The 23,672-nt window shown below is 49.8% G+C and overlaps 1 protein-coding gene across 1 annotated transcript in view; it reads left to right on the top strand.

Annotated features, from left to right (window-relative positions):
- The first annotated feature begins 4,375 nt into the window (after positions 1-4,375).
- LOC138567191 (calmodulin-1-like) overlaps positions 4,376-23,672 on the top strand; it is a 91,078-nt gene continuing 71,781 nt past the window's right edge. Inside the window, exons 1-2 of the mRNA XM_069645166.1 lie at positions 4,376-4,549; positions 18,112-18,142. Of these exons, the coding sequence (XP_069501267.1) occupies positions 4,547-4,549; positions 18,112-18,142 (34 nt within the window). The 5' untranslated portion in view covers positions 4,376-4,546. The remainder of the gene's footprint in view (positions 4,550-18,111; positions 18,143-23,672) is intronic.

Raw genomic sequence — 23,672 nt, forward strand, 5'->3', positions numbered from 1 at the left:
TCCAGATATCCAACACACCCAACGGATGGTGCTCGTGCCCCAGCGGCAGCCATCAAGAAGAGGGAGCAGCCAGCAATGCACATATCCAGTAAGTGACCACCCCCACCAAGCAAAATGTCGGGCCAAGATGATGGGCAAGGAGCACAAGCTCAAGGGACTGGGTCCCCAGGGCCAGTGGCACCAACACCGGATGATGTGCCGTATCATCTACCAGACACAGTGGCAGCTCAGATGCCGGGAGCATTCGATGCGACGGACACCAGCAACATGGGTCCCAGGTGGACCAAGTGGATCAGAGACTTTGATCCGTACATGGGAGCCACAGGGCCAGTTGCTGATGCCAGGCAAGTGTGCCTCCTAAAATTGGCCATCGTATCTGCCACACGTGATATCATTGACGAAATGCCCCCGGACTCCATAGACTCGATCCAGGACCTCAAACATGCGCTAGCAGCGTACTTTGCACCGCATAGCAATGTAGACTATGAAAGACACTTATTTCACAGCACCAAACAGGCAAAAGGGGAAACCATGGACGTATAGGTGATGCGACTGCGCACCAAGCTAAAGCACTGCGATTTTGCAAACTACTCAAATATCAAAGCCCTGAGGTCGCAGATCATCTCAGTATGCGAGTCCCAAGCATTCCGCAGGAAGCTACTTCAAAAATCCTGCACGCTGGGGGAAATTCTAGCGCTAACTAGAGTCGAAAGGGCCATTGACTCACAAGTGGAGAGCTTTGGCAACACCAATGCAGGAGAAATCCTAAACAGGCTGCAACCGGAGAAGAAAACTGAAGAGCTCTTCTGCTACAAATGTGGGTTTGAATACCCGCACGACAGAACATGCCCCGCGGTCGGACAACGCTGCACCTCTTGTGGCAAAGAAGGCCATTTCAAAGCCGTATGTAGACTGTTCCGAGACCGAGAGAGGGACCGACCCAAAGACAACCCTTCTCGCTCAAGAGGCCGGTACGGGGGTCGTCAAACGACAACTCAACCCAAAGTACACCAAACATCCAGAATCAACCCACAGGTGATCAGAGAGACAGAGACTCCGGAGAAGACCGGCAGCAGAGGAGAGAAAAAAGAAGGCTCGTAATGCACGCAAGACCCGAGCGCAGGTCAAGACGCCACCTACGATACCTGGTGGAACAATCCCCCACTGACTCTGATCCCAGCTCATCGGGGAGCGACCAGAAGCAAAAGGCCTATGTGTACGCTCTGGGCAACCCCACTGCAGCAGCGTACAGCCCAACACTCATCATCAAACTGCAAGAGAGGCCAACAGAGTTTCTCATAGACACCGGAGCCACGGTTAATGTGGTAAGTGAGAAAGTCTACACTGACCTGTCACAGAAACCCAATTTACATCCCGCAACCGTTGACATATATGCATAAGGGGCCAAGACACCCCTGAAGTGTCTGGGACAGTTCAGCGGGATCTGTCGCTACAAAGGACATGAAATTAGGGTACCAATACACGTTCTGGCCACAAAGAGAGACAGTGGCTGCATCCTAAGCTTTAAGGCGGCCGCCCACATGGGCTTGATACATATTCTATACAACATAATGGTCCACAAGTACATAGACCCGGTCGAAATGATAAACAATTTATACCCCAAAATATTCAAAGGAATTGGCAAACTCAGTAATAAGCAAGTCAAGCTCCATGTGGACAACTCCATACGCCCTGTAGCCAACCGTACTGCGGGATTCCAGTCAACATTAAAAGGAAATTCACAAGACATTATTGAACGGGCCACAGGACACACCACGTCCCAGTCATCTGCGAAGGACTGGAATCTGGGCTGTGGCAAAGGGCAAAAGAAAGGGGGAGAGCCGAAGGAGGCAAGGTGCGAGAGGACGTGGAACGTCTGCTACAAATGAAAGATGAGCTTGCAGTGTCGGAAGATCACTTGCTCCTATAGGACAGCAAACTGGTAATCCCGCAAGCCATGAGAGCAAAGGTCATCGAACTAGCCCACGAGACCCATAGGGGCATGGTATCCACTAAACGCATGCTCCGCCAAAAGGTATGGTTCCCCCACATGGACACCTTAGTAGAGGCAGTGTTGAAAGCGTGCCCCACATGCTGCCTCATCATGCCAAATCGCCACCCAGAACCACTGGTCATGTCAGAGCTCCCACAGAGAATATGGGAGGCAGTCGCGGCCGACTTCTTTGAACCTATTGAAGGAGGAAAGTACGTCCTAGCCGTGATGGACGAATACTCACGGTATCCTGATGTTCGACTAATATCATCAACTGCAGCCCATCATGTCATTCCCGCTCTGGACCACATGTTCTCAGCCTATCGAGTACCCAAGGTATTCAAGACCGACAATGGACCCCCGTTTTGTGGACATCAGTTTGCCCAGTTCGCAGAATATCTCGGATTCCATCATAGAAAGATCACTCCCCTATGGCCCCAAGCCAATGAGATGATCGAGCGATTTATGGCAAACCTGAAGCGAGCCCTACAGATTTCAGGGTTGGCGGGACAGCCATGCGAACAGGTACTAAACCAACTTATGAGGGACTAGAGGGGGACACCCCATAGCACCACGGGGAAGACCCCGGCTGAACTGTTTGGACGAAATACGCAAACGTGCCTTTCCCAGGCTGAAGTGATCAGCCCACCCCCCGCTCTGGACCCGGAGGTGCAGAAGCGGGATGAAGCAGCAAAAGTCTGAATGAAGGGGTACGCCAATACCCGCCGGCAGGCAAAGGCATCTCAAATAGAGGTGGGAGATGTGGTGGCGGTCAGACAACCGATGGCGCACAAGCACACGCCAGCATTTCGCGAAGAACTCCGGCTTGTCACCCAGAAGAAGGGATCCATGATTACCACCCAAGGGTCAGTGGGATCTGTCACAAGGAACTCGTCCCACTTCAAAGAACTTCCATAAACGGGAGCTAGGTGCCTGAGTGGGAGAGTGCAGGCTCAATTGGACTATGAATCAGATGATCCCTACCAAGGAGATCAATGGGACTCGGATGAATCGGAGCCGGATGTGGAGAAAAAAAATGCTGAGAGTGGACTGAAAGAAAATGCTGAGTGGACTGTCGCCAGGGCGGAGTCATACACGCCCACAGATGGCCCGGAACAGACCTCGCCAATGGATTGAGGAAATGGACTAGAGGCCCACCAGACTGTCACAAAGAATATGGTAACTGTTTAAAAAGGGGGGAGATGTCAAGTTGATGTCTCAAAGGTAATGGGGCAGGAGGAAGGAGGGGAAGTGACGCGCGAGGGGGCGGGGAAAGGTAAGTTCTAGTTGTACGTTAAATAAAAATGACGTGTGAATGCAGAGCTCCGTGTCTGCCCGTTTATTGCTGCGCCACCGCTTCCCAGGCCGAGCTCGGCTTTAACACAGTCGTACTGGGGAATGGAATTATCTCATGCACCAATGAAAAAGAGGCCCAAAACGTAGCTTTTTTGATAAAATGTGATGCAAGTATGCAATTTAAAAAAATTCAGCAACAATGGTAAAACTACCAGCTGCATAGTGAAGTAACATCAAACTGACACACAATGACCAAAAAACTGGCCCATAGTAGCATTTTTTAATTTTGGTTCGAGTGTTGGTCTGAAGGCCAGTCTACGCCTGCTTGGGACTGGCTGTTGATGGTTTAGTATTAGTGCGGGCCCGGTCGAATGAAAGTTTAGCAGTTTCGCGGTACCTTGGCCGCTAATTCCCAGAGAAGGACTCACAGCCTACCCCTTTAACACTCACTGCTTCCGCTTTAAGCCTGCTTTTTTGCGTGTCGGCAGACAAAAATATCACATCGTTGTTCCGCCCCTTTATAACGTCATCTGCGCATTGCAGATATGAGCAGGCCAATCGTCTTTACCCGGCCCGCCACGTGACAGAAGACCCGGGAACCTTATCCAGAGACAAGCATTGACAAGCCCGGTTGACAGTAGAGCGTCGGGCATAAACACAAAAGAAAGACTTAAATAAATGACTTTGTGGCCTTCCTTCCCAATTAAGGCTTCAGTGAAGTAAGGTTACACAAAGAAGGGTGACGTGATTCATGCATATTAATAACAGCTGAGCTACAAGTCACATTTACATCTCAGTAAAATATTTTCTCTTGTTTTTCATCCTTATAATACTGAAAAACATTGATTTAAAATACTACTGTAATCCATAGAATACGTTAAAAAGTATGTGACGTACAGAATGTTATTACACCATTATTCAAAATGCATAAACATCTCACTTTTCAGAAATCGCGCTGGCCCAAAACCATTATGGATTCATCCGCTTAAAGATGGCTGTTTATTTCCAGACTGGACCCGTACTTCATTCTATCTGCGCCAGGCCCGGCCTATGGGGTACTAGAGTATGGTCTCGAAAGTAGAGCGTAGGGAAAGCCCTGCGCATGCGTATTCTCGATTCGGAGGCGCCAGTTGAGGGCGGAAGGGTCTATTGCTGTTCCTGTTCGGCGCGTGTAGCAGTTGCATCGGACGCGGGTGGAGACACGCAGCATAAACGGCACGGAAGAAAGAGTGCAGAGGAAAGTGATAGCGAAGCATCATGGTAAGGAGATGATCGACACGGCGGGTTAGAAGAAGGTGATGTGGGATGGTTCATTTCGCGGTGGGCGGTATGTACGCTTTAGAGCAATTCCTTGGATCGCATACCAGCCACTGTCTGAAGAGCCCCACCCAAAAAATGACAATTGTTTAAAGATCTAATATAAACTACATACCTAAAGCGGAAACTTGTAGCGCAGCCTTAAATATTTGAGTTCACCGTATAGGTCCGTCCTAGCGTCACCCTTTATCGAAAATATGCTTGAATTAATAGTACCTATAACGTGATAAAATTAGTCCCTTCGCAATAGAGAAAGAATCCTTGCCTGTCAGAGGGGTGGCGATAAAAGGAAAGCGCTTGGTTAATTGGCAAAGTCAACTTCTGCCTTTTGTGTAATCAATGGCAAGGTATTTGCCAGGCACTGCCATAACAGTACTACCTAAGATAGCAACAGCTGGAAGATGGTGAGATGCCTGGCAAATGCAGTGTTTTGAAGAGGCTTACCTTGCAAGTAACATGTATTTCAAGTGGCTGTAGGCACCCCTGGTTGACATTCCAAGACACCAGTAGCCCATTTACAGCTGCAATCAAGGTGTTGCCTGCATGTCCCTCTTCCTTGTCCCCAGTACTCGCCTGTGAGGCTCTGCCTGCCATATTATTTTTTTTTTCTTCTGTGGGTATAAACCCACTTACCAATGTTACTGAAAATGTGGGGGGGGGGGGCATGACATCTGAAGAAAAGGTGCCCTAGCCAAATGATTGGTAACAAAATGGAGTGCCATGAAAGTTGGGGGGCGGGGGGAGCGGACCAAACACCCCTGCCCCCCTAAAATTACGCCTATGCTACTTACCACAATTCATTTTTAATCCTGTCTGACGGACTGGATCTTCCAGGAGCGGGGCTCAGTGGAGGGACGTTACAATCTTGGGGGTGTGTTGGGGGGTGTCTTCAGCAGGGCAGCGTCATGCTCCTGGTGAGAACTCCCGGGCTCCCTGCAGGGCTTGGGGTTGGGTTGAGTAAATGGGCATGCTCCGTAACCCTTACAGGGCTTGTGCTCCGTTGGTGCAAGCCGTTTTGTGGCTCCTGACTGTTTAGTCGGAGAGGCCCAAGTAGTGAGGACACGACACCGTAGAGCAGGGGTGCACAACTGATTTTGACAAAGGGGCCGAAAGTACCTTACATGATGGCTGTAGTGGGCCGAAAAGTAAATCTGGGTAGGGCGGTAGGCACGGTGGGGCGTGGCGTCGCAGGAGGCTTTTTCAACCCCCCAACACATGGAAAAAGAATGTTTTTGAGGTGTAATGATTTTATTTGTGTTTCAAACTTATATTTTGTACTACACATTTTACATTGTTTTATTTCTAATATAAATTGCATATCGTCTGTTTAAATTATATATATTTTATTGACACTTGATTGGACATTCCATTATTTTGGATTGCCCAAGAGGAGTATGGCCTTCGTTGAGTCATGTTTCCACAAAAAGCAAAGTATGTTCATCTCCTAACTGTGCCTGTTTTAGCTTTATTTTTGGGTTCACTCTTGGAGGGCGACACTATGCCCCATGACACCCACCCCTCAACCAAACACTATGTCTAAAGTAGAAGGCTATCAGGGTAGCTCAGCAGGTTGACAGTTGCTAAAATTAAGTTCCTGTTAATCGTATGACTTTTTGCAATTCCTTATGAATAGTGCTATAAAATATGTTTGGCCAGGGCATGGGTTGGGCTGCTCGCTTGCTTATAATCAGGCAGAGGTGGGGGGTATCTCTGCCCCTGTAGTGAAAATCAAATATTCACACAGCCATCGGAGGCAAGGGCTCATCTCACTAAGCGAGCCAAACGGAAAGCTGCACACCCATGTCAGAGACAGGCACTTAACTCGCTGAGCTATCATACTGACTGAAGGAATCCAATGACAACTAAGCGTTTGTTTTTCATAGCCCAGTCTTAGTGTGCCCAGCATTGCGGAATGACTGCTTTCAGCAGTAATGGTTCCCCCCGCCCCTTAAGGACAGAAGAATGAAACACACGGCTGTTTGGGGAAAGGAGAAACAATCCCAGCCGGAGCTGACTTATGAATTTCCCGGGGGGGGGGGGGGGGGCAAATACAGGAAGTGACAACACTAGCAGTTATAGGACGCAAATCCCCGGATCACATGCTCACTTCTTCAATGTGGAACTCTGGCCAAGGATCTTTGGGCAAGCATTCAGGATGGGTCTCACACCTTTAAACAGTGTGATATATTGAGTGGGCACCTCCCTCCTTGGAGCATAGTATCAACCGTTGCTGGTAATCTCACAACTGAATGTACAGTTTCACTCTTGGTCATCTCAGTGACCCCATGTATATTAATGGAGTCAGTCTCCTATCTGGGAAGACAATTATATTTCTGTTAAAACACTCTGAATTGTCACTCCAGTTTCTCGATCTATAGATCCATACCATATTCATTCAATGTGTGTGCAGGGGTGATAACTTGTGTCTGAGAGCTCATTCTTTCATTCAGCTTATGGACAGCAGGCAGCTCCGGCATGCCTGTTGCCAATTGAATGTAGACAGATCTACTATTTAGACACTGGGAGAGAGCCATGAATCCACATTAGTGGTGAAGAAGCACTCCACATAGAACACAATGGTATAGCGTTGCAGTCCTGCTGAGAAATTACAATTCTGAGCATGTAAACAGTAGGCTGCATCAGTGCTGCCCCATAAAAGGTGTAGAAGCCTCTGTGACAAGTGGCAGTACTGTCCCAACGGTGAGAAGTGTAGTATTTTCACATTAACTATGCTTAAGAACTTTGGGTTATTGAATAGTGCTGCTAAATTCTGAATAATTCCATCCTTTTAAATATGAGTTCTTGTATAACCACGACAGTGTTGAGTTATTCTGATGACAGACTTGCTCAATAGTTCTGGTTCTGTATCATTAAATTTACTTCAGATCTTTAGAGTATCAGAAGGATAGCTCGGGGGCAACGTGCTCGCCTTGGAAGCAAGACGACACAGAGCAGCAAAGGTTTGCTCCCTCGGACCGTGCTTAGAAACCTCTGAGTAGTACATGCATTATAATATAAAAAGAAATACATCTTTTAAGTGCTGGGGCCTTGTCAATAAGAGTGTAGCAGCTGAACTGAGAGGTGCTGATGTTGTCCCATCAAAAGTTGGGTGTACCTCTACATCTGTGCACCCCTCTTGCCAACAGAGGTGCACAGATGTACAAATACACCAAACCCAAAACGATGTTTAGAAATTGAGGGGACAGATGCAAAGCAAGAGCCTCTTGCTTTGCATCTGTCCCACAATTTCTAAACGACATTTTTCCCCCGCTTTTACCTGGGCCGCCAGAGAGAGACACAGTATGGCTGGAACAAAGGGCCATCCATACTGCGTCTTATCTCCGGCCATACTCGGCGCCCCTGCAAGGGCAGATTAGGTCACCAAGTCCCAGCTTCCCTCAGTGAAGCTGGGGGCTCGGTAAAGCCTGCCATGCTGCTGCCCGCCCGGCTGTCGTTCACAAAGCATTTTTTTATGAACTCGCGGGCGAGATGCAGGGCAGAGAAGACAGGCGGGCGGGGGGGTGACTTTTTGTGCGGCTGACGTGGCAAGGCTGAAATGCCTTCCGGCATCAAGCCTCATTGGCCACGTCGGCCGCACTGCTGGCCCCCCATTGGTGCAGCATACACGCACTACGTGACTCACTGGAGTCACGTAGTGTGTGCTGACTGAGCCAATGAGGGGCAGTCTTTTTCACGGCCCGGCAAGGAAGAAAACAAAGACTTTCTTAATGGAGGGTGGCCGTTGCTGCTTGCGGGCCGCCTTCCATTAGGAAGGTCTTCAACCCTGCCAGGCCATATCCAGCAGCATCACAGGCTGTATGTTGTGCATCCATGCCGTAGAGGATCTGTACGTCTTTGTTAACAGACAACTGCGTACTGACCTTTTTCCCTTCTCTCCTCCCATGTCATCCCCCACGTGATCTCTCCCTTTTAAAGCGACAGCCTGCTAACATCACCCCTGGATGAATGTCCTGACGTCCACCTAGCACTCTTCTACTAAGTGAAGTGGTCTCTTGATTGTCCGCTGGGGCCTGGCCCTTCCTTCGGTGCCCGGGAGCGGACCAGGACTTCAACTGGCTCCAATACGTGGCAATGGGTTTCTCCAGGGGGTGTCCACAGGTCAGCTCTGGACCCTCGAAACTCAGGATCGGGGTCAGGCGGCGGAGGTCTTTCATCTTACCAAATGCTTAAATAAGGAACGGTTCCTTGTCACCTTTCTCAGCCGTTAACATGGTTCCTTTAATGGCTGTGACCTGAAATGGCGTTGTCGCAAATTGCGCCTGTTTTCTTCGCGGTTGCTTGCTTCACCAGCACTTCACTACTTGGAACTCCTTGGGCTTGGCCCCTCTTCTCATGTTGGACTCTGCTCAAGCGTTCTCTTTCCACTCTCTCTTCTTATTAACTCCTGGTCCGCTTCAGACTGGGTCATGCGGGTGCGAAACTCATATTGCATCATTAGTTAGGCATGGGTTTTGTTGGCTGCCTCGTGGGGAGTGTTGTGGTAATCACGAAGCAGCAGACTTAGTGCTTGATGTGGGTCAGCAGCCTCGATGCGGGCCCTCTGCATAGTTTTCTTAATGGAGGCCATAAACCGCTCAGCCATTCCATTGGCTTGTGGCCAGCGGTAAGTGATCTTCTGATGGATGAACCCCATATGTTTCGCAAAGGCTGAAAACTCATGTCTACTGAATGGCGGCCTGTTGTCGTACTTTGATTGTGCCAGGGATTCCCAGTTCACTTAATGCTTCGTCAAATATCGTTGTCACATGAGCGAACGCTGTGGATGCTGTTTTCTTCACGATGGGGAATCTTGAATGTTCGTTTGTGAACAGTAGAAGGTACTCTCCCGACTCCAGGGGTCCATAGAAGTCAACAGTGAACCTTTCCTATGGATACTCCGGGATGAGTGTTGGTTGGCGTGGGACGGGTGCGTCTGCTCTGGCTTTGCATTGGCACGCTATGCAGTTTTTTACCCACCTGTCAACTATCCAGTCCAGGAAGGGGAACCACATGTGAAACTGAAGTTGCCTTTTTGTGTTGTCGGCGCCTCAGTCATGTGCAGTCTTGATTACGTCTGCTATGAGGGTCGCAGGGATGACGAGTCGGCACCCTCTCGGTAGCATCGCATTGTCCTTCACAGCCAGTCCCTGCACACACCTGGGTGGTTTAGCATGGCCCGGCGGTAGTCCTTCCAGGAACAGTTTCCAGTGAAATACCAGTGGGAGCGCATTGGATGCTACGTAGTTAATGTACTGTGTCCCCGGCTCTGGAAATAGGCTTGCCCACCGGATGTCTTGATAGATAAATGGCGGGGTTCTCAACCCCAGGCCTGTAAATGATTTCAAAGTCATATTCTTGAAGCCTGATGCCCCTATCCTGCGGGGCATCTTGGTAAGGGGGTTCCCAAACGGAGAAAGCAAAGCATGGTGGTCGGTGATGAGTGTGTACCTTTTGCCTATTACAAAGTTGTGGAAATGGTCACATTCCCACACGGGCGGGGCCAACGCCCTGCTGGCATAGGCAACGATGTGCCTGGGGTCGGAATTAAGCCCATTTGTCTTGGCCAGTAGGCCCCTACCCCCACCAGGCTTGTGTCCACGACAATTTGTGTGCCAGTCTGGGTCAAAGTAAGCCAACCGCTGGGCTTCCGCCAGGGCAGATTTAATAGTGTCAACCGCCTCCTGACATTCGGACGACCAGACGAATAGTGTCCTTGTGCAACAGGCGTCATAGTGGCTCAGTGATGGAAGCGTAGTGTGGGATTTGGCAAGGCAAGAAGCCTGCCATCCCCAGAAACTATTGTAAGTCAGCCACTTGGGATGGTTCACGAAGGTTGGAGATAGTGGGGACCTTGTCAGGGTCTGGAGTCATGCCACCCGCAGAGAAAATATGGCGAAAGAACTTCAGTTTGGTTCTGCTGAACTGCCACTTGTCTATGTTCAATGTCAGATCCGCTCCTTGGACAGCCGCACAGGTTGCGAGTAATGCAGCATCGTGTTCCTCTCGAGTCCTTCCGTAGTCGAGAATGTTGCCACTGTAATTCAGACCTCCCCAAATCGGTCTGATGGCCCCCTGAAAAATGTCAGCCGCCGATGCGATACCAAAGTTGAGGCGTTTGTAGCGAAAAAGTCCATTGTGAGTTGCGAACGTGGTGATGCCCATTGATTCGGTATATAGTGCCATCTGATGATAACCCTGGTTGAGGTCCTGTTTGGAGAATAGTACCGCCTTATTCAGCTGAACAATCATGTCTTTTATGTAGGGCCCTGGTTGACGTTCTCTCTGGGAGACGGTGTTGGCCATTCTCATGTCCACACAGTCTCAGGCGCCCCCCTTCCTTGGGCACAATCACTAAGGGGGGAGACCCACAGGGTCGGCCCTGTGACTGGTTCACTAATGCCATTGGTTGAGCTTGGTCGAGACTGCGACCTGTAGGTGGAAGCCTACCCTCCTGGGATGTTGGAGTACGGGTCGGACCATAGTGTCGATGTGTAGTTTGATGAGGGGGTCCTTTCATTTTCCCCAACCATCTGCAGAGGAGTGGGCATTTAGCCAGGATCGTGTCTTTCGTGATGGGGCCTGTGGGTGGATGTTCGTTCATTATCGTGCAGACCTGTTCTTTCGTGTCACTTGGATGCGCCGCCGCATGTATTATGTCCCCTTCATAGACATGTATATCAATGAGTCCAGACAGGATGCTCTGTGGAAGCTGAACAAGCATCGCTCTTTGGTGGGCTTCGGATCATATGTAGAACTGTGGTTGCGGACAGTCCTTTATGAATGATCCGGCGCTTGAAGTGTCCAATGGAGTGGAGAGTAAGTCCTGCGCCCCATTGGAAGATACTGGACATCGTCTGAGTTAGTGTTGGCCCATCTGGGATTTGTAGATATTCTTCCCCCCATAATGTTAACGGTGGCCCCGGAATCGATCAGGAAGCAGAATTGTCTACCACCTATATTGACGGTATCCTTGGCGCCTCCCTCGCTTCTCTATCGTCCATGGGGTTAACCTATTCGTCTTGAAAGTACTGGTCGTAATTGTCACTTTCATAGGTGGGTCCATGTATCACTGGCAGATTGTGGCTGAGGTGGTCCGTTGTATTCGTCCACAAGATGCAGGTCTTGTTCAAATGCTTCGACGTTTTGGTGGTTGTCTTCTGGTTAATGGTATTCCACCCTTGCGTACCGTCTTGGCCCTTGTTGGTAGGGGTGCATCTGGTATGACAGGTTCTGTGGGGTTCGACTGTACATTCTGTGCTGTGGTTGAGGTGGCATCTGCAGAGTGGGAAACAGGCTGCCTTCCCTGCAGACAGACTGAAAGTGGCCTTCTCTGGGAGAGGACGGGGCATGTCCCTGAATGAGGGAACACCATCCCACAGCAGAGTTTGTTCTTGTCTTGTTTGGTGCTGGCACCCCCTGACATTAGGGCCACTTTCAAAGATGTTGGCCATTTCACTAACTTCATCGATGGAGAGTGATTTCTTGAGTAGTTGTTTCTTCAGGGTTTGGCACAGGCACCCGTCTATCACCCTCAGCCGTATTGCTTCATCCAGCAAAAAGGCGTGAAATTGCCAGTGTGTGCCTTGATTCTTAGGCGAGTGATGAACTAGTCAACTGCTTCTCCCCCCCAACCCCCTTTGAGTGCACTGATTGAACATGTACTGCTCGTAGTCGCGATTGGGCTCAACGATTTTCTTGTTGAGCAGTCAACAGTGACGCAAAATCTGGATGATCCTCTGGGGGAATGGTCTTGATAAGCGTCTTGACCTCGATGCCAGCCATGAGGAACATGTTTTGTAAATTCAGTGAGTTCTCCACCAGCCACCTTAATGAAGTTGTTCATCTAACCACTACACCCACCTCTGGCTTTTGTCTGCCTGCTGGGTCATGTTGAACAGGCGTGGCATGCGCCATGCAGTGGCTGTGGACCTTGCAGGAGGGTCCGGCGTGGCAGGAGTTTGTGGTGCTGGTGCACTCTTTGTGGCAAGTGCATTAGTTGAAGTAGCCGTGAGCCGTTAAGCGTGGGTCTCCTTGTGTGCCGTGGGCAGGCCGGGAGAGAAGGGATCTCCCCCTGTAGGCGGTCCGTGTTGGTGATGCCCCTGGTAGTAGTCGACTTGCGTGGACAGCGCTTACTGCACGGTGGGTGGCTTGCTGTGCTCAGTAGGTACACGTGGCACTTGAGTAAGTGATGTCGAGCAGTGCGCGTGGTGCTCGGGCCGGATGCTTGGAAGTGTCCCACTTGTACTGGTGAGGAGGCCCGCCGCGTTAACTGAAGGGCCATTTGAGGCGTGAGCCGGGGGGGGGGGTCCCTGAGGGAGTAGTCCTGCCAGAGGAAATAGTCCTGGCCTGTTCAGGCTCGTGCTCCCCAGCGAGCCACATGCGGCTGAGGTGCTCCGCAGTATTGGTGGGACTTGCAGGAGTGGAGGAGGAGCCACCCACCTGATGGAGCAGCATGCGCTGCCGTGCTCCTGCATGTGGGAGAGGCCAGCCGCTGGCCAATTGCCGCGCAGCGTGATGCTGGGTTTTTTTGGGCTGCACCAGCAGCATGGAGCATCCAGAATGCGCCCACGATGGAGGCCTGGGATCGGGTATTGCAACGTCAGCAGGATCGCCGGGTGCATATGGAGGAACACTGGAAGCGCCCTGGAATGGATCGCTGGATCTGGAGCGCAGCGTGGTGGGATCACCCGCCCGCTGGAGAGGATGACTCTGGGTTGCGAGGATAAACATCATCACCAGTTGTTGAGCCAGGGAGGCCCAAGTAATAAGGATGCGACAACGGAGAGAATCTGTATGACTTACTTTATTAGCAGACAACTGCGTACTGACCTTTTTCCCTTCTCTTCGCCCCGCTCCCACGTAGCCTGCTGAAACGGACCCCCCATCCCTCTCCGGCAGGGCTTGGGTTCCTTTGGTCGCGCCGCTGTCACGTTGTGGGGAGGTGGGTTGGACCTCCCCATTCTGCAGTCATGGCGGCCTGCTTTGGGGCCCTGATGTCGTCTTACTGGGGGGGGGGTCCCGAGCGCAGGCAGTGTTCCGTGGTGCTGGGTCCCTCCCTCTGTCCAAACAGCTGCCTGTTAGGTGGCGGGGCACCTGCCGGTTTGGAGCGAGGCGGGCCTGGGTTCTCCACTTCCTTCCTGCCTGGTCCTGGGCAGGAGACAGGCCTGCATACCTTGGGGATTGTCTGACTCTCCACCCGGCTCCCTTTGCTTACTGGGCAACGAGTTGCACGCTCAATCGTCTGATGGTCCTTTCCAAGGTCCTTCGCCATCCCTCGGTTTCGGCAAGGGATCTCCTGGTGGTGCAGGGCCCATGGCGTCTTGTGTGTTCGTTTGCACCCCCTTTTGGGACATCTCCTGAAGCACTGGTCCCCTTCCTCCAGTCTTTCGAGTACCAGGTCCCGATTTCACAAAGTCTACAGGAGTCTCTGGTTTGGTGGTTGCACATGTCCTCTCCGAGGGGGGGTGTAGTTGGCTCATTCCCCTTGGGTTGTTCTGACCACCGGCACCTGATGGCGGCCTTCCTAGGTTCTCTGTCTGTGCAAGGGTGGTGGGGCTTCGTCGGTCCTGGAGTTGGTGGCCATTCATCGGGCTCTCCTGTGGTTTGCTCCTGTCCAAGGGGGTGGACATTGATCCGGACCAACAATTCCTATGCCATGGCCTATGTCAACTATAGGGGGTGTGGGGGGGGTCTTCTTCGAGGGCCCTGAATTCTCTGGCAGGGTGTATTGGTGCCTGGGCCGAACAGCACTTGCTGTCCCTGGAGGCGGTGCTCATTCGGGGAGTGGAAAATGTGGTGGCAGATATCTTGGCAGGGTGTTTCCCCGATTCCCTGGAGTTGGTGTTGCCTGATCGGGTGTTTGCAGGGATTTGTCAATGGTTTGGTACACTGGTGCTGTGTCTGTTTGCGTCCCCTCCCTCGGCCAAGGTTACCTGGTTTTGCTCCTGGTTTCAGTTGGAGGAGGTTTTGTTGGGGGGAGGGGGGGCGTAGATGCCCCGAATATAGTGGCCTTGGGTCTCCTGTATAAGTTCCCCCCATCTTGCGCTCATTCCCAGGGTGGTGCAGAAGATCTGCTGGTGCTGTTCTCTGGTAATCTTGGTGATTTCCATTTTCGCTCGCAAGGGTTGGCTCCCATTGCTCCTGGATCTCCGGGAGGCCTGGACGATTCCCACTTGGTCGTACCCTCTCTGGGTGGGTCAGAAGTCAGGTTTTTCTGTGATCCTCTGGTCTGCTTGGTTCCTGAGAGGTAAAGTTGGTAGACTTTGGTCTCCACCTCTGGTGTAGAAAAACCCATTCTACATTCCAGGCGGCCTAGTACCTTGAGGGCCTCCCATAAGCATTGGGCCTGTTTTCTCTGTTGGTGTGAGGCTGCCAGGCTTTCCCCTCCGAGTTGAGATGTCCCGGCAGTGTTGCAGTTTTTGCGGCATGGGTTCAATAAAGAGTTGGTGGTTGCCACCCTGTGGGGCCAGTGGGCGAAGTTTAAGGCTCTTTAGAAGGTTCCGGGGTACCTCTGCTTGACCATGGTCTAGTGGGCCGGTATCTTAAGAGCCTGGGTGTGGCCTGTTCTCTCCATGGCATATTTGGCCTCTGGGCTTTCTGTCCCTTCGAGGTTGCAGGGTCGCCCTCCCCACCCCCCAGGGGTATGACTGCTTCCTGGGGTGATGCTCGAGGTGTTTCTTTGCATGAGAGATGCAGAGCCGCTACCTGAGCGGACCCAATACCTTTTTTATTTCTCACTATAGACTGAATGTGGGCAATCCAAAGGATGGTTCCTTTGGGGTTGGGGTGCTGTCCGTGGCCCAAATGTAGTGCTCTGTTTGGTTGTCCATTGCACAATACATTTGGGTGTTCCTGCATTGGTTCCTTGGTGGCCTCTTTCTTTGGGCCCTTTCACTGTTTTTGTCTTAGGTATGCCTCAGAGTACTCGGGACAGGGAAGAGGAACATGGAAGTAATGCTCGGATTACTTACCGGTAATGGTCATTACTTCTCTTCCTCACAACACTGCCAACCCTCCACTCCCTGCCGTGGTGTGGACGAGCCCATGGTCTGTCTGGTCTTGCTATGAACTGAGGATTGTGGGTAATAGGGGTTTATACCCTGGAAAGGAAAAAAGTTCCTGAATGGGAGGCAGAGCCTCATAGGTGAATACTGGGACGAGGAAGAGTAGGTCTGGGAGTAATGAAGATTACGGTAAGTAATCCTAAATAATCCGAGTGTTAACTATCGGACGACTGCTCTGAAATAATACTGGCAGTCCAGAGTTGACTTTTTTTTTTGTTCAAGATTAACCCCATATCAAAATGCTAACCTCAGAAATGCCTGTCCTAACCAAAGGAACCAATGTAAAATAGTAACCCTCTTAAAGAGAGACCCCACTGAATACCACACACTCCCCCCCCACCCCCCCCCCGCCCGCCCGCCCTCCCTCCCTCCTCTCCATAAGAACTCTTCCCAAACCCATACAAATCCACTTGTTCACCTTAACACGCACACCATCTTGCCTAAAGAACGCCGACTATGATCACCTGTTTCTAAAGAGCCTTTCCACACAAATAGCTCACTTCCAACCGAACCCCGCCCCCGTAAACATGTGTACACACAAATACCCACCCTCCTCTACCCCCTGCACCACTGTCGAAATCGAAAGCCTATTTTGACGACCTAAACACATGCTGCAGGCCCTCACAGTAAGTGTTCCACAAAAAACATGAGCCAACCAGTTTCTTTATTTGTTCAATCATTTCTCTTGGACATTAATGCCGCTAGGAATAAGAATAGGTGATGAATGACCATGCCCTGAGTTTTAGAAGCTGTTTTGGAGTTCCAGGGATCCTGACTGGTGGGCCCAGACGTGGGGGGGGGGGTTCCTGAGCCTGCTGTTCTTAGGGACCCAAGTTATTTCTCACTGAGAATGCCCATTGAGGTTGAAACATGGGGGTCAGGGGAGATTTGCTTGCCTCGTTCAGAAGTGGTGTGACCAAGCCGTTCAGACAGAGCTGCCCCTTGTGAACAAGCCTAATTTCAAATGTTCTGTACTGTTCTCTAATGGCATGGCAGACTGAAGTACAATGATCTGGATGGTTGCCCAGAGCAAGGACAGAGATTATGATTAATTGAAAACCTTCCAAACATCACAAGTTTTGCCCCTGGGTCTTTCATGGTAGATTCTCTGAATAGCCATCTTGAATGTAAATAAATGTCTGAAGGAATTGTTCACATTGCACTAAATATACAGAGACATAGCCTGTTGATCCTGCCTCTTGAACATAAATAATGTTCTACCCAAACACAAAATGTTAAATCCTTGCAGGTTAAATAAAAACAAACATTTTTAGATTTTTTTGTAACAAAAAAAAGGCACGTTCAGAGCTCATGCTCCCAACAGTGTAGATTAACGGACAATGGTCTTCTAATGCCAAGCATTCTAGAAGCCCCAGGGCCCAACTGCTTGAACATTGGAAGAGCACTTGTGGGAAGGACTTGGTGAATTGTTTCTGTTCAGAAATGGGCGGGGAGAATCTTTATTTGCGGTCTGGTCATGTGGCAGAAAAGATTCAACAGTTAGGAATCTGAGGTGGAGAACTCGCATTTAAACCCCCTATTCCCCAACTGTGAACAGTGGACATCCTTTGCGACCCCCCCCCCCCAACCCCCTTCTTAGCGGAAGCCAGCCCCACAGTTTGGAAGACCACTATGAAAAATCCCCATTGAAAAACTGTTGCCTCCTGAAGACCACAGCCAACCTAGTAGTTCCTTGACCAACTATATCCATGCCAGTCTCTTGTGCTTCAGCTTTAATTCTGTTGAATCCTATGCATATACAACAAATCAGTTCATGACCACACTTTAGAAAGATTACAGGAAGGGGCAAGGGGCAGTGTGACACTATGGTTCAAATGCGACAGTCTCCTATCTCAGTTTAACATTTTAATTTTTTAAAGATTGTGGCAAGAATACTTTCAAACTTGTGATGCTTATTTTAGGAGAACAGTAAGGTATGCGTCACTATAACTGGCTGGAACGGTGAAGTTGCAATGACCTTGTTCTTTAAAATACCTTCATTGTATAGGGAGTCTTCATGCCTGAAGTTGATTCTAACGCGTTGGCAGATACACAACCATAATAAAGGTCCTGTTCAGGATCTGATTCCCATCATCGTATTGTGGGCTTAGTTTTCATTTGTGACCCAGTTCCTAGTGTTCAGGGGCCTTGTCCAACAGGATGGATCTTGCTGATCAACATCGTTTTACAAATCAACGTTAACCTGCTTTTTTCAAGTAGCCTAAACCCAGTGACGGGTAGCTAGGAAGGTTGCAATGGAAGAACTGTGTATTCCCCAAACATAGTATGTTCCCAGTGAACCAGCTCCCATTCTCTCGCACCCCACGTATGTTTTCCTTTTCAAATATCTGTTTAGGTCACCCAGTGTGTGTGGGGGGGCGAGAGAGAGAGAGAGAGGAGTGATTTGCTCTGACCCATTTGCTCTTTTCTACCTTTCTGCAGGCAGACCAACTGACAGAGGAGCAGATCGGTGGTAAGTTTTTCACATCTTTTCTACTGTTCAGTACTAGATTGTTGGGATTCTGTGCATCCTTATTGTCTATTGATAACCCTTCCTTTGCTCACCTTATGGTTGACCCTGCATCCCCAAGGAAGGTGAGGTTCCCCAAGCAACATCGGGCAAAAACCTCAAGGCTGTCATTTCTGTGCTGGCTTTGTGCTTACAAATGTTAACAAGGGCAGTTATGTGGTGCTAGTAAGGATGTGGTCAGGAATCAGAAATGTGTGCCCCATGAATGTGCATGTCCCCCTTTCTGCTGAGTGATTCTGCTAACGGTGGAATGCAGCCTGTTATCAAATTCTTGCAATGCCACAGTGACCTGCAGACCTCTAGTATACTAATATGGAGGCCCATTGAATTTCCGTTGCACCATATGCACTTTTGCTACAGAACGAGCATGTTTGATAGGGTGCAGTTTATGGAGGTAGTACCATGGCCTGTCGCAAGTCTGTGCTATTGCAACCACTTTTTCCGCCTCTTGTACGATACAATAGATCTTAACATTTCTGTTGAGAGGCTTAATGGAACTATCTTGCAACAGGAGAGGGGCGCCGAAAGTACTAGATGTGATAAATCAACATCCAGGGCACCAGTGGTCCAGGGATGAATATCAGTTTCTAAACCATCAATCGGCCCCACACCTCTAGTACACCAGAAGAGATCCGAACAAATTGGAACACAAGTAAATTATAAACCTCCTTGTCCAATTTTGGTAACGTGGACGGAACCGGCAGGCTTATCTCTGCAAGGTTGTGGATCGTTGGTTAGTTGCAACACGATAAAAATGTAATACCCACTGATAAAAGGGACTGTCCAGTCAAGGTTGTATAAAAATATCGACTTTAGTATTACAACAGACAGTTCTGGCACACTACAAAATACAGCCCACTTGAGGATAGACAGTTTCACAAAGGAAAGGGGTGCCCTCTGGATACTGACAGGAGGGTAATCGGTAAAGCAATCAGTCTTAACTGGTCAAGGCTATTTGGTTTCAGCACCAAGGGAGCAAGGGGGTCGTAAATGTCACTAGGGGACTTCGGAGAACCACAATGTACCTGGGGCTTCAGATGGTCTTGATGGTCGACAGCGTTAAGTCAGTTTCAGGATGCTTTGCAGCTCCTGCAACAAAGTTCCAGATGGGAGACAACTAATCAGGCGGCAGGCAGATCAGAAAACGAGGTTGGCCGGAAGGCTGCAGGCTGGCCTACATAGCGGCTCAGGGTAAAAAAAAGTCTCTGTGCTGGTTGGCGGATCTGGGACGCTGGTCGAGACGTCTCGGCCAGCTTTAGTGACTGTAGCGTGACGACAGTCAGCGGTGCAAGGGCTCGGCTATCTCAAATGTTCTTAAACGATGGACGCTGGTTAATGCTAGTTTTGGCACTCTTTGCATCTCCGCACGGCTTGTGTCGTCCTTTAAGGCGGACGGCCCAAAGTGGAGAAGTGTTTGCAGGCAACGTCCTTGTCCTTTGTTCAGACACTCTCTGGCACTTCCCACCTAGGAAGCTTGCTTGCTGGCAGAACCTAGCACAGCCCGTTGTCTGCCGGCTGGGTACCGTTTCTGGAGCTGCTGGATAGGTCCTCTGAGCTCGGTATCTCTCTGGTCCCTGGGAGATTTTTATGGGAGGGCTCTTGCTTCCCTCTTGGAAATCCTGGCCTTCCTTCACTGGCGGAAGCTATAAGGCAGACTACTTTCAGCCAAGGTCCTAATGAGTCCTTATTACTCCTTTTGAAATCGTCGGTTGATCTGCCAAAAGAGGGTCTCGACGATCTTTTGAAACAAAATGGGTCCCAGTAATTGGAGCGGACTAAGCCTACCTTAATAACCCAATCCTGGCGCACCACCAGCAATCTTCTGTTATGCGTGAGGTCCTAACCAGAGTGCTTTGTAACAGGAAAGCTAAGGGGTGACCACATGTACTACCAAATACCACCTATCTTCCCGTCTGTTGTGGATCAACGTGTTTCTGTGGTTAATTGAGCTCTCTGTGACTCTTGATCAAAGTGCAGGTCTCTCTTGAAGTTTGTGGTGAGAACTGACTTCCGTCTCCCTGAAATTGCATACTAATTGCCTCTGAAAGGGGATCCCCCAGCAGGGGTTGCTTCTGTAAATGGCTGTCCCATGCATGCCATTTACTGCCCTTCATACAGACGGGGGGGAGCTAGCTTCAAGTTGCCACATTGCATATCAGGTGTTAGTGTCCTGCCGCCTTCTGTCAGTTCTACGCTCAGGCCTGTTTCAATTAACTGTCATCGGGATGTGCCGCCACCAGCAGAACCTGGACAGTAGAGAGGGCAGATCCATGGAGCCTTTGATATTTTAATTCGGCTGGCCATGGCCGAAGGAAGGTGTTGCCTTCCCCTTTCCTGAGGTGCTTTGATGTTCCAGTGGCTGTCAACATTCCAGCTAAATGTGACTGGGAGGACTGCGCCTGTAGACGGTGTGCCCCCAGAGTACAGTTGACTGTTTGTTGTGCAGTGAGCAGAGGTAAATGGGGCAGATTAGCCCCACACGTTTCCTGGGGTTTTTCATTTGCTTATATAGCACACCGAACCCAGGGCTATCTGGGCGCATTACTTGAGAACATGGTTACAGAATACATATAGTAGGAGTTATGCTTACTGAGCAAGGTAATGTACAAGAAGCATACAGGGATTAATAGACAACATAGATAATATACAATGTATAAAATACAAGAATGTACAACAATAACAATGACGGGTAATATGCAGGAATTTACAGGAGAGCTGGAGAGTGGTAGTAGTGACAGGAGATGATTAGTTGGCTTGTGAGGCTAGCCAGGATTTTACTTTGTGTCAGAAGGAGAGGAACATAGTATCTAATCTGAGAGCCAGCGGTAGTTTGTTCCATTCCATGGCTGCAAGCACAGGGAAGCTGGATACTACTGCTTTGGATAACCTGAATTTGGGAATGTTGAGGGGGGGAGGGGGGGGGGGGGGGGGGGTGTGTGTGTGTGTGTGTGTGTGTGTGTGTGTGTGTGTGTGTGGCGCGCTCTGGTTGGTCTGGAGAATTTGTCAGTCAGATGCTTAGGGGCAGAGTTGTTTAGGCACTTATGGGTGATATAAGAGTTCTGAACATGATTCTGTACTGGATAAGGGAGCCAGTTCGTGTTGCATCGGATTTGTGAGATGTGATGGAAGCGTGGAATGTTTATGGCAGAACGGAAGGCATTATTTTGCAGTACTTGAAGCTTGTGCAGGTTTCTTTGACTGGTGCCGAGATAAGGGTGTTGCAATAGTTGAATTTGGACAATATCGGGGCTCTAGCAAGGGTGGTGCAGCTGCTTGTGGACAGAGGGTCTGCAGACATTTATTAGTTTTGAAGTGTAAACTGATGTGGAAGAGGTGGCGTTGACTTGTCTTTGTAGGGTTAAAACCAAGTCAAGATAAAAGCCTAAGGTTTTGGCTTCATTGTCCACTTTGATGAGATTGCAGTCAATGTTGAAGGTTGTGTAATTGGGGCCAAGTTTGGGTCAATTTTGATCCAAAGTAATAACTGTTTTATCGTCATTGAGACATAATCCATGCATGGCCATCCAGGACTGGATTTTACTGTGGATATTGTTTAGAAGAGTGGAGTTTGTTTGATAGTTGCCTGAGAGTGTAGTGAGAATTTGCATATCGGGGTAGTTGGTGTAAGATGCACCATGGTCGTTTAATAGGTCAAATAGGAGCTTTGTAAATATATTGTATAGTGTGGGGGAGACGCAGGATCCTCTTGGGACTCCGCATGAGATGGGGGGGCTGGGTCGGCTGAAGCAGTAGGGGAGAAGACCCTCATGGATCTGTCCGAGAGGAAGGCGTTGACCCCGGCTGAAGCTTTGTTGGAAATAGTGGCTGCTGTGGTTAGATGGTTAAGATCTTGTGGTCGGCGAGATCGAAAGCTGCCGACAGGTCCAGTAGGAGGAGTAAGGCAGGTTTTTCGTTGTCTCTTGCCTAGTCTATTGGGATTTTCAAATCCAGAAGGGCCGTTTCTGTCCCATGTCTGGGGCGAAATCCGGATTGTCTGAGGCCCAGAAGGTTGTTGGTCTGGAGGTGGTTCTGAATATGGATATAGGCTCCTTTATACAAGATGTTTAAGAGGAAAGGCACATCACATTGGTTATTGGTCGGTAGTTAGTGTGAATGTTGGGATCAATGTTAGGTTGAGCTGCCATCATTAATTTCCATGAGTCTGTTTTTTTTTTTAAATAAATAAATAAATAATTAAGACTGAGGCGAGCGCACCCTCCCCGTGCGGATGGTCTAATTCCTCACACCAGAGCAGTTCAATTCTCACTGCGTACACTAGGGCCTGACGGGCCAGGTTATGCAGTGCATGAATGGAGTCCGGTAGAATGCCTAATTTATACATTCTCCCGAGGTGTATATTTGCTTATATGGATTACACTGGGTGGAAATGGCACACCCAGCTGTGCTGTTTAATAAAGCCTCAAGCTGGGTGCCTACATGAACTCCTTGCTTCAGGTGAAAGGAGGGGGTGGGTCTGGAGGGTGGAAAACTCCTCCAGAATGTAGCACCTAGGAACTGGAGCTTGCGCTACTCGCTCTAACTTGATGCACACAAATGGACACTCCCTCTCCTGCCACATCGCTTTCCGAGCGCTGGTAAGGTCTTCACTGTGTGACTACCACTATATCGGTAACTTGTGATAGGCCTTATTGTGGGTACTCTCACAAGCCGCTTGAGAATCTCCCCATGAGGCTCTGCCTCATTCTTAAACTGAACAACTAATGGGGCATTCATTCACTGAGGACAAAACCAAACAACCGCAGAAGACTGATTACCTGTTTTAACATAAATCCCATAGCTGGCATCTCTAAAAATAAACTGAGGCCCTGAGGCTTGACTGAGGTTTGACCTCAAAAGTAGATTTAAACTCCACCCCCCCACCCACACCTGATGCTTAAGTGTGCATCTTGGACCAATTTTGCTAGAACGTTGTGATATGATATGGCATTTGTAACGCGCCTATACACAAGTGTTTCAAGGCGCAATGAGGCAGGGGGGGGGGACAAGGGGAGACAGACAACGATCCTAGTAGGCCAGGTGTCATTCAGATCGCAAGTGGTAGGGGACTGGGAAAAGTGCAAGTGGAAGGGGAGAGGGGAAAGTGCAGTACATGGTTAGTAGAATACAAGATAAATGGGGCCAGCTGGTGGCAAGGTAAGTGCCGGGAGAAGGGGCTGTAGGATACAGACAGTCCCGTAGTGCAGGGAAGAGTGGCTGGACCAAGGACCCAGATCGGTGAGTGAGCCATTTGCAGGTTCAGTGATATTTAGCAGGGGAGAGAGGGAGAGAAAGCGGAGGCAAAGAGGAAGGTTTTGAGGTGCTTCCGGAGAAGGCTGTTCCAGAGGGAGGCCCCTGCTGCGGAGAGGGATCTACCCCCAGCTCGTTGCTTGGAGAAGCGGCTGACCCTGAGGTAGTTGGAGGTGGACGAGTGAAGAGCTCGAGAAGGAAGATATTTAGGAAGAGAGAGTTGAAG

The sequence above is a fragment of the Ambystoma mexicanum genome, chromosome 2p (genome assembly GCF_040938575.1).
Source record: "Ambystoma mexicanum isolate Mex_15411 chromosome 2p, UKY_AmexF1_1, whole genome shotgun sequence".
In the NCBI taxonomy this organism is placed as follows: Eukaryota; Metazoa; Chordata; class Amphibia; order Caudata; family Ambystomatidae; genus Ambystoma; species Ambystoma mexicanum.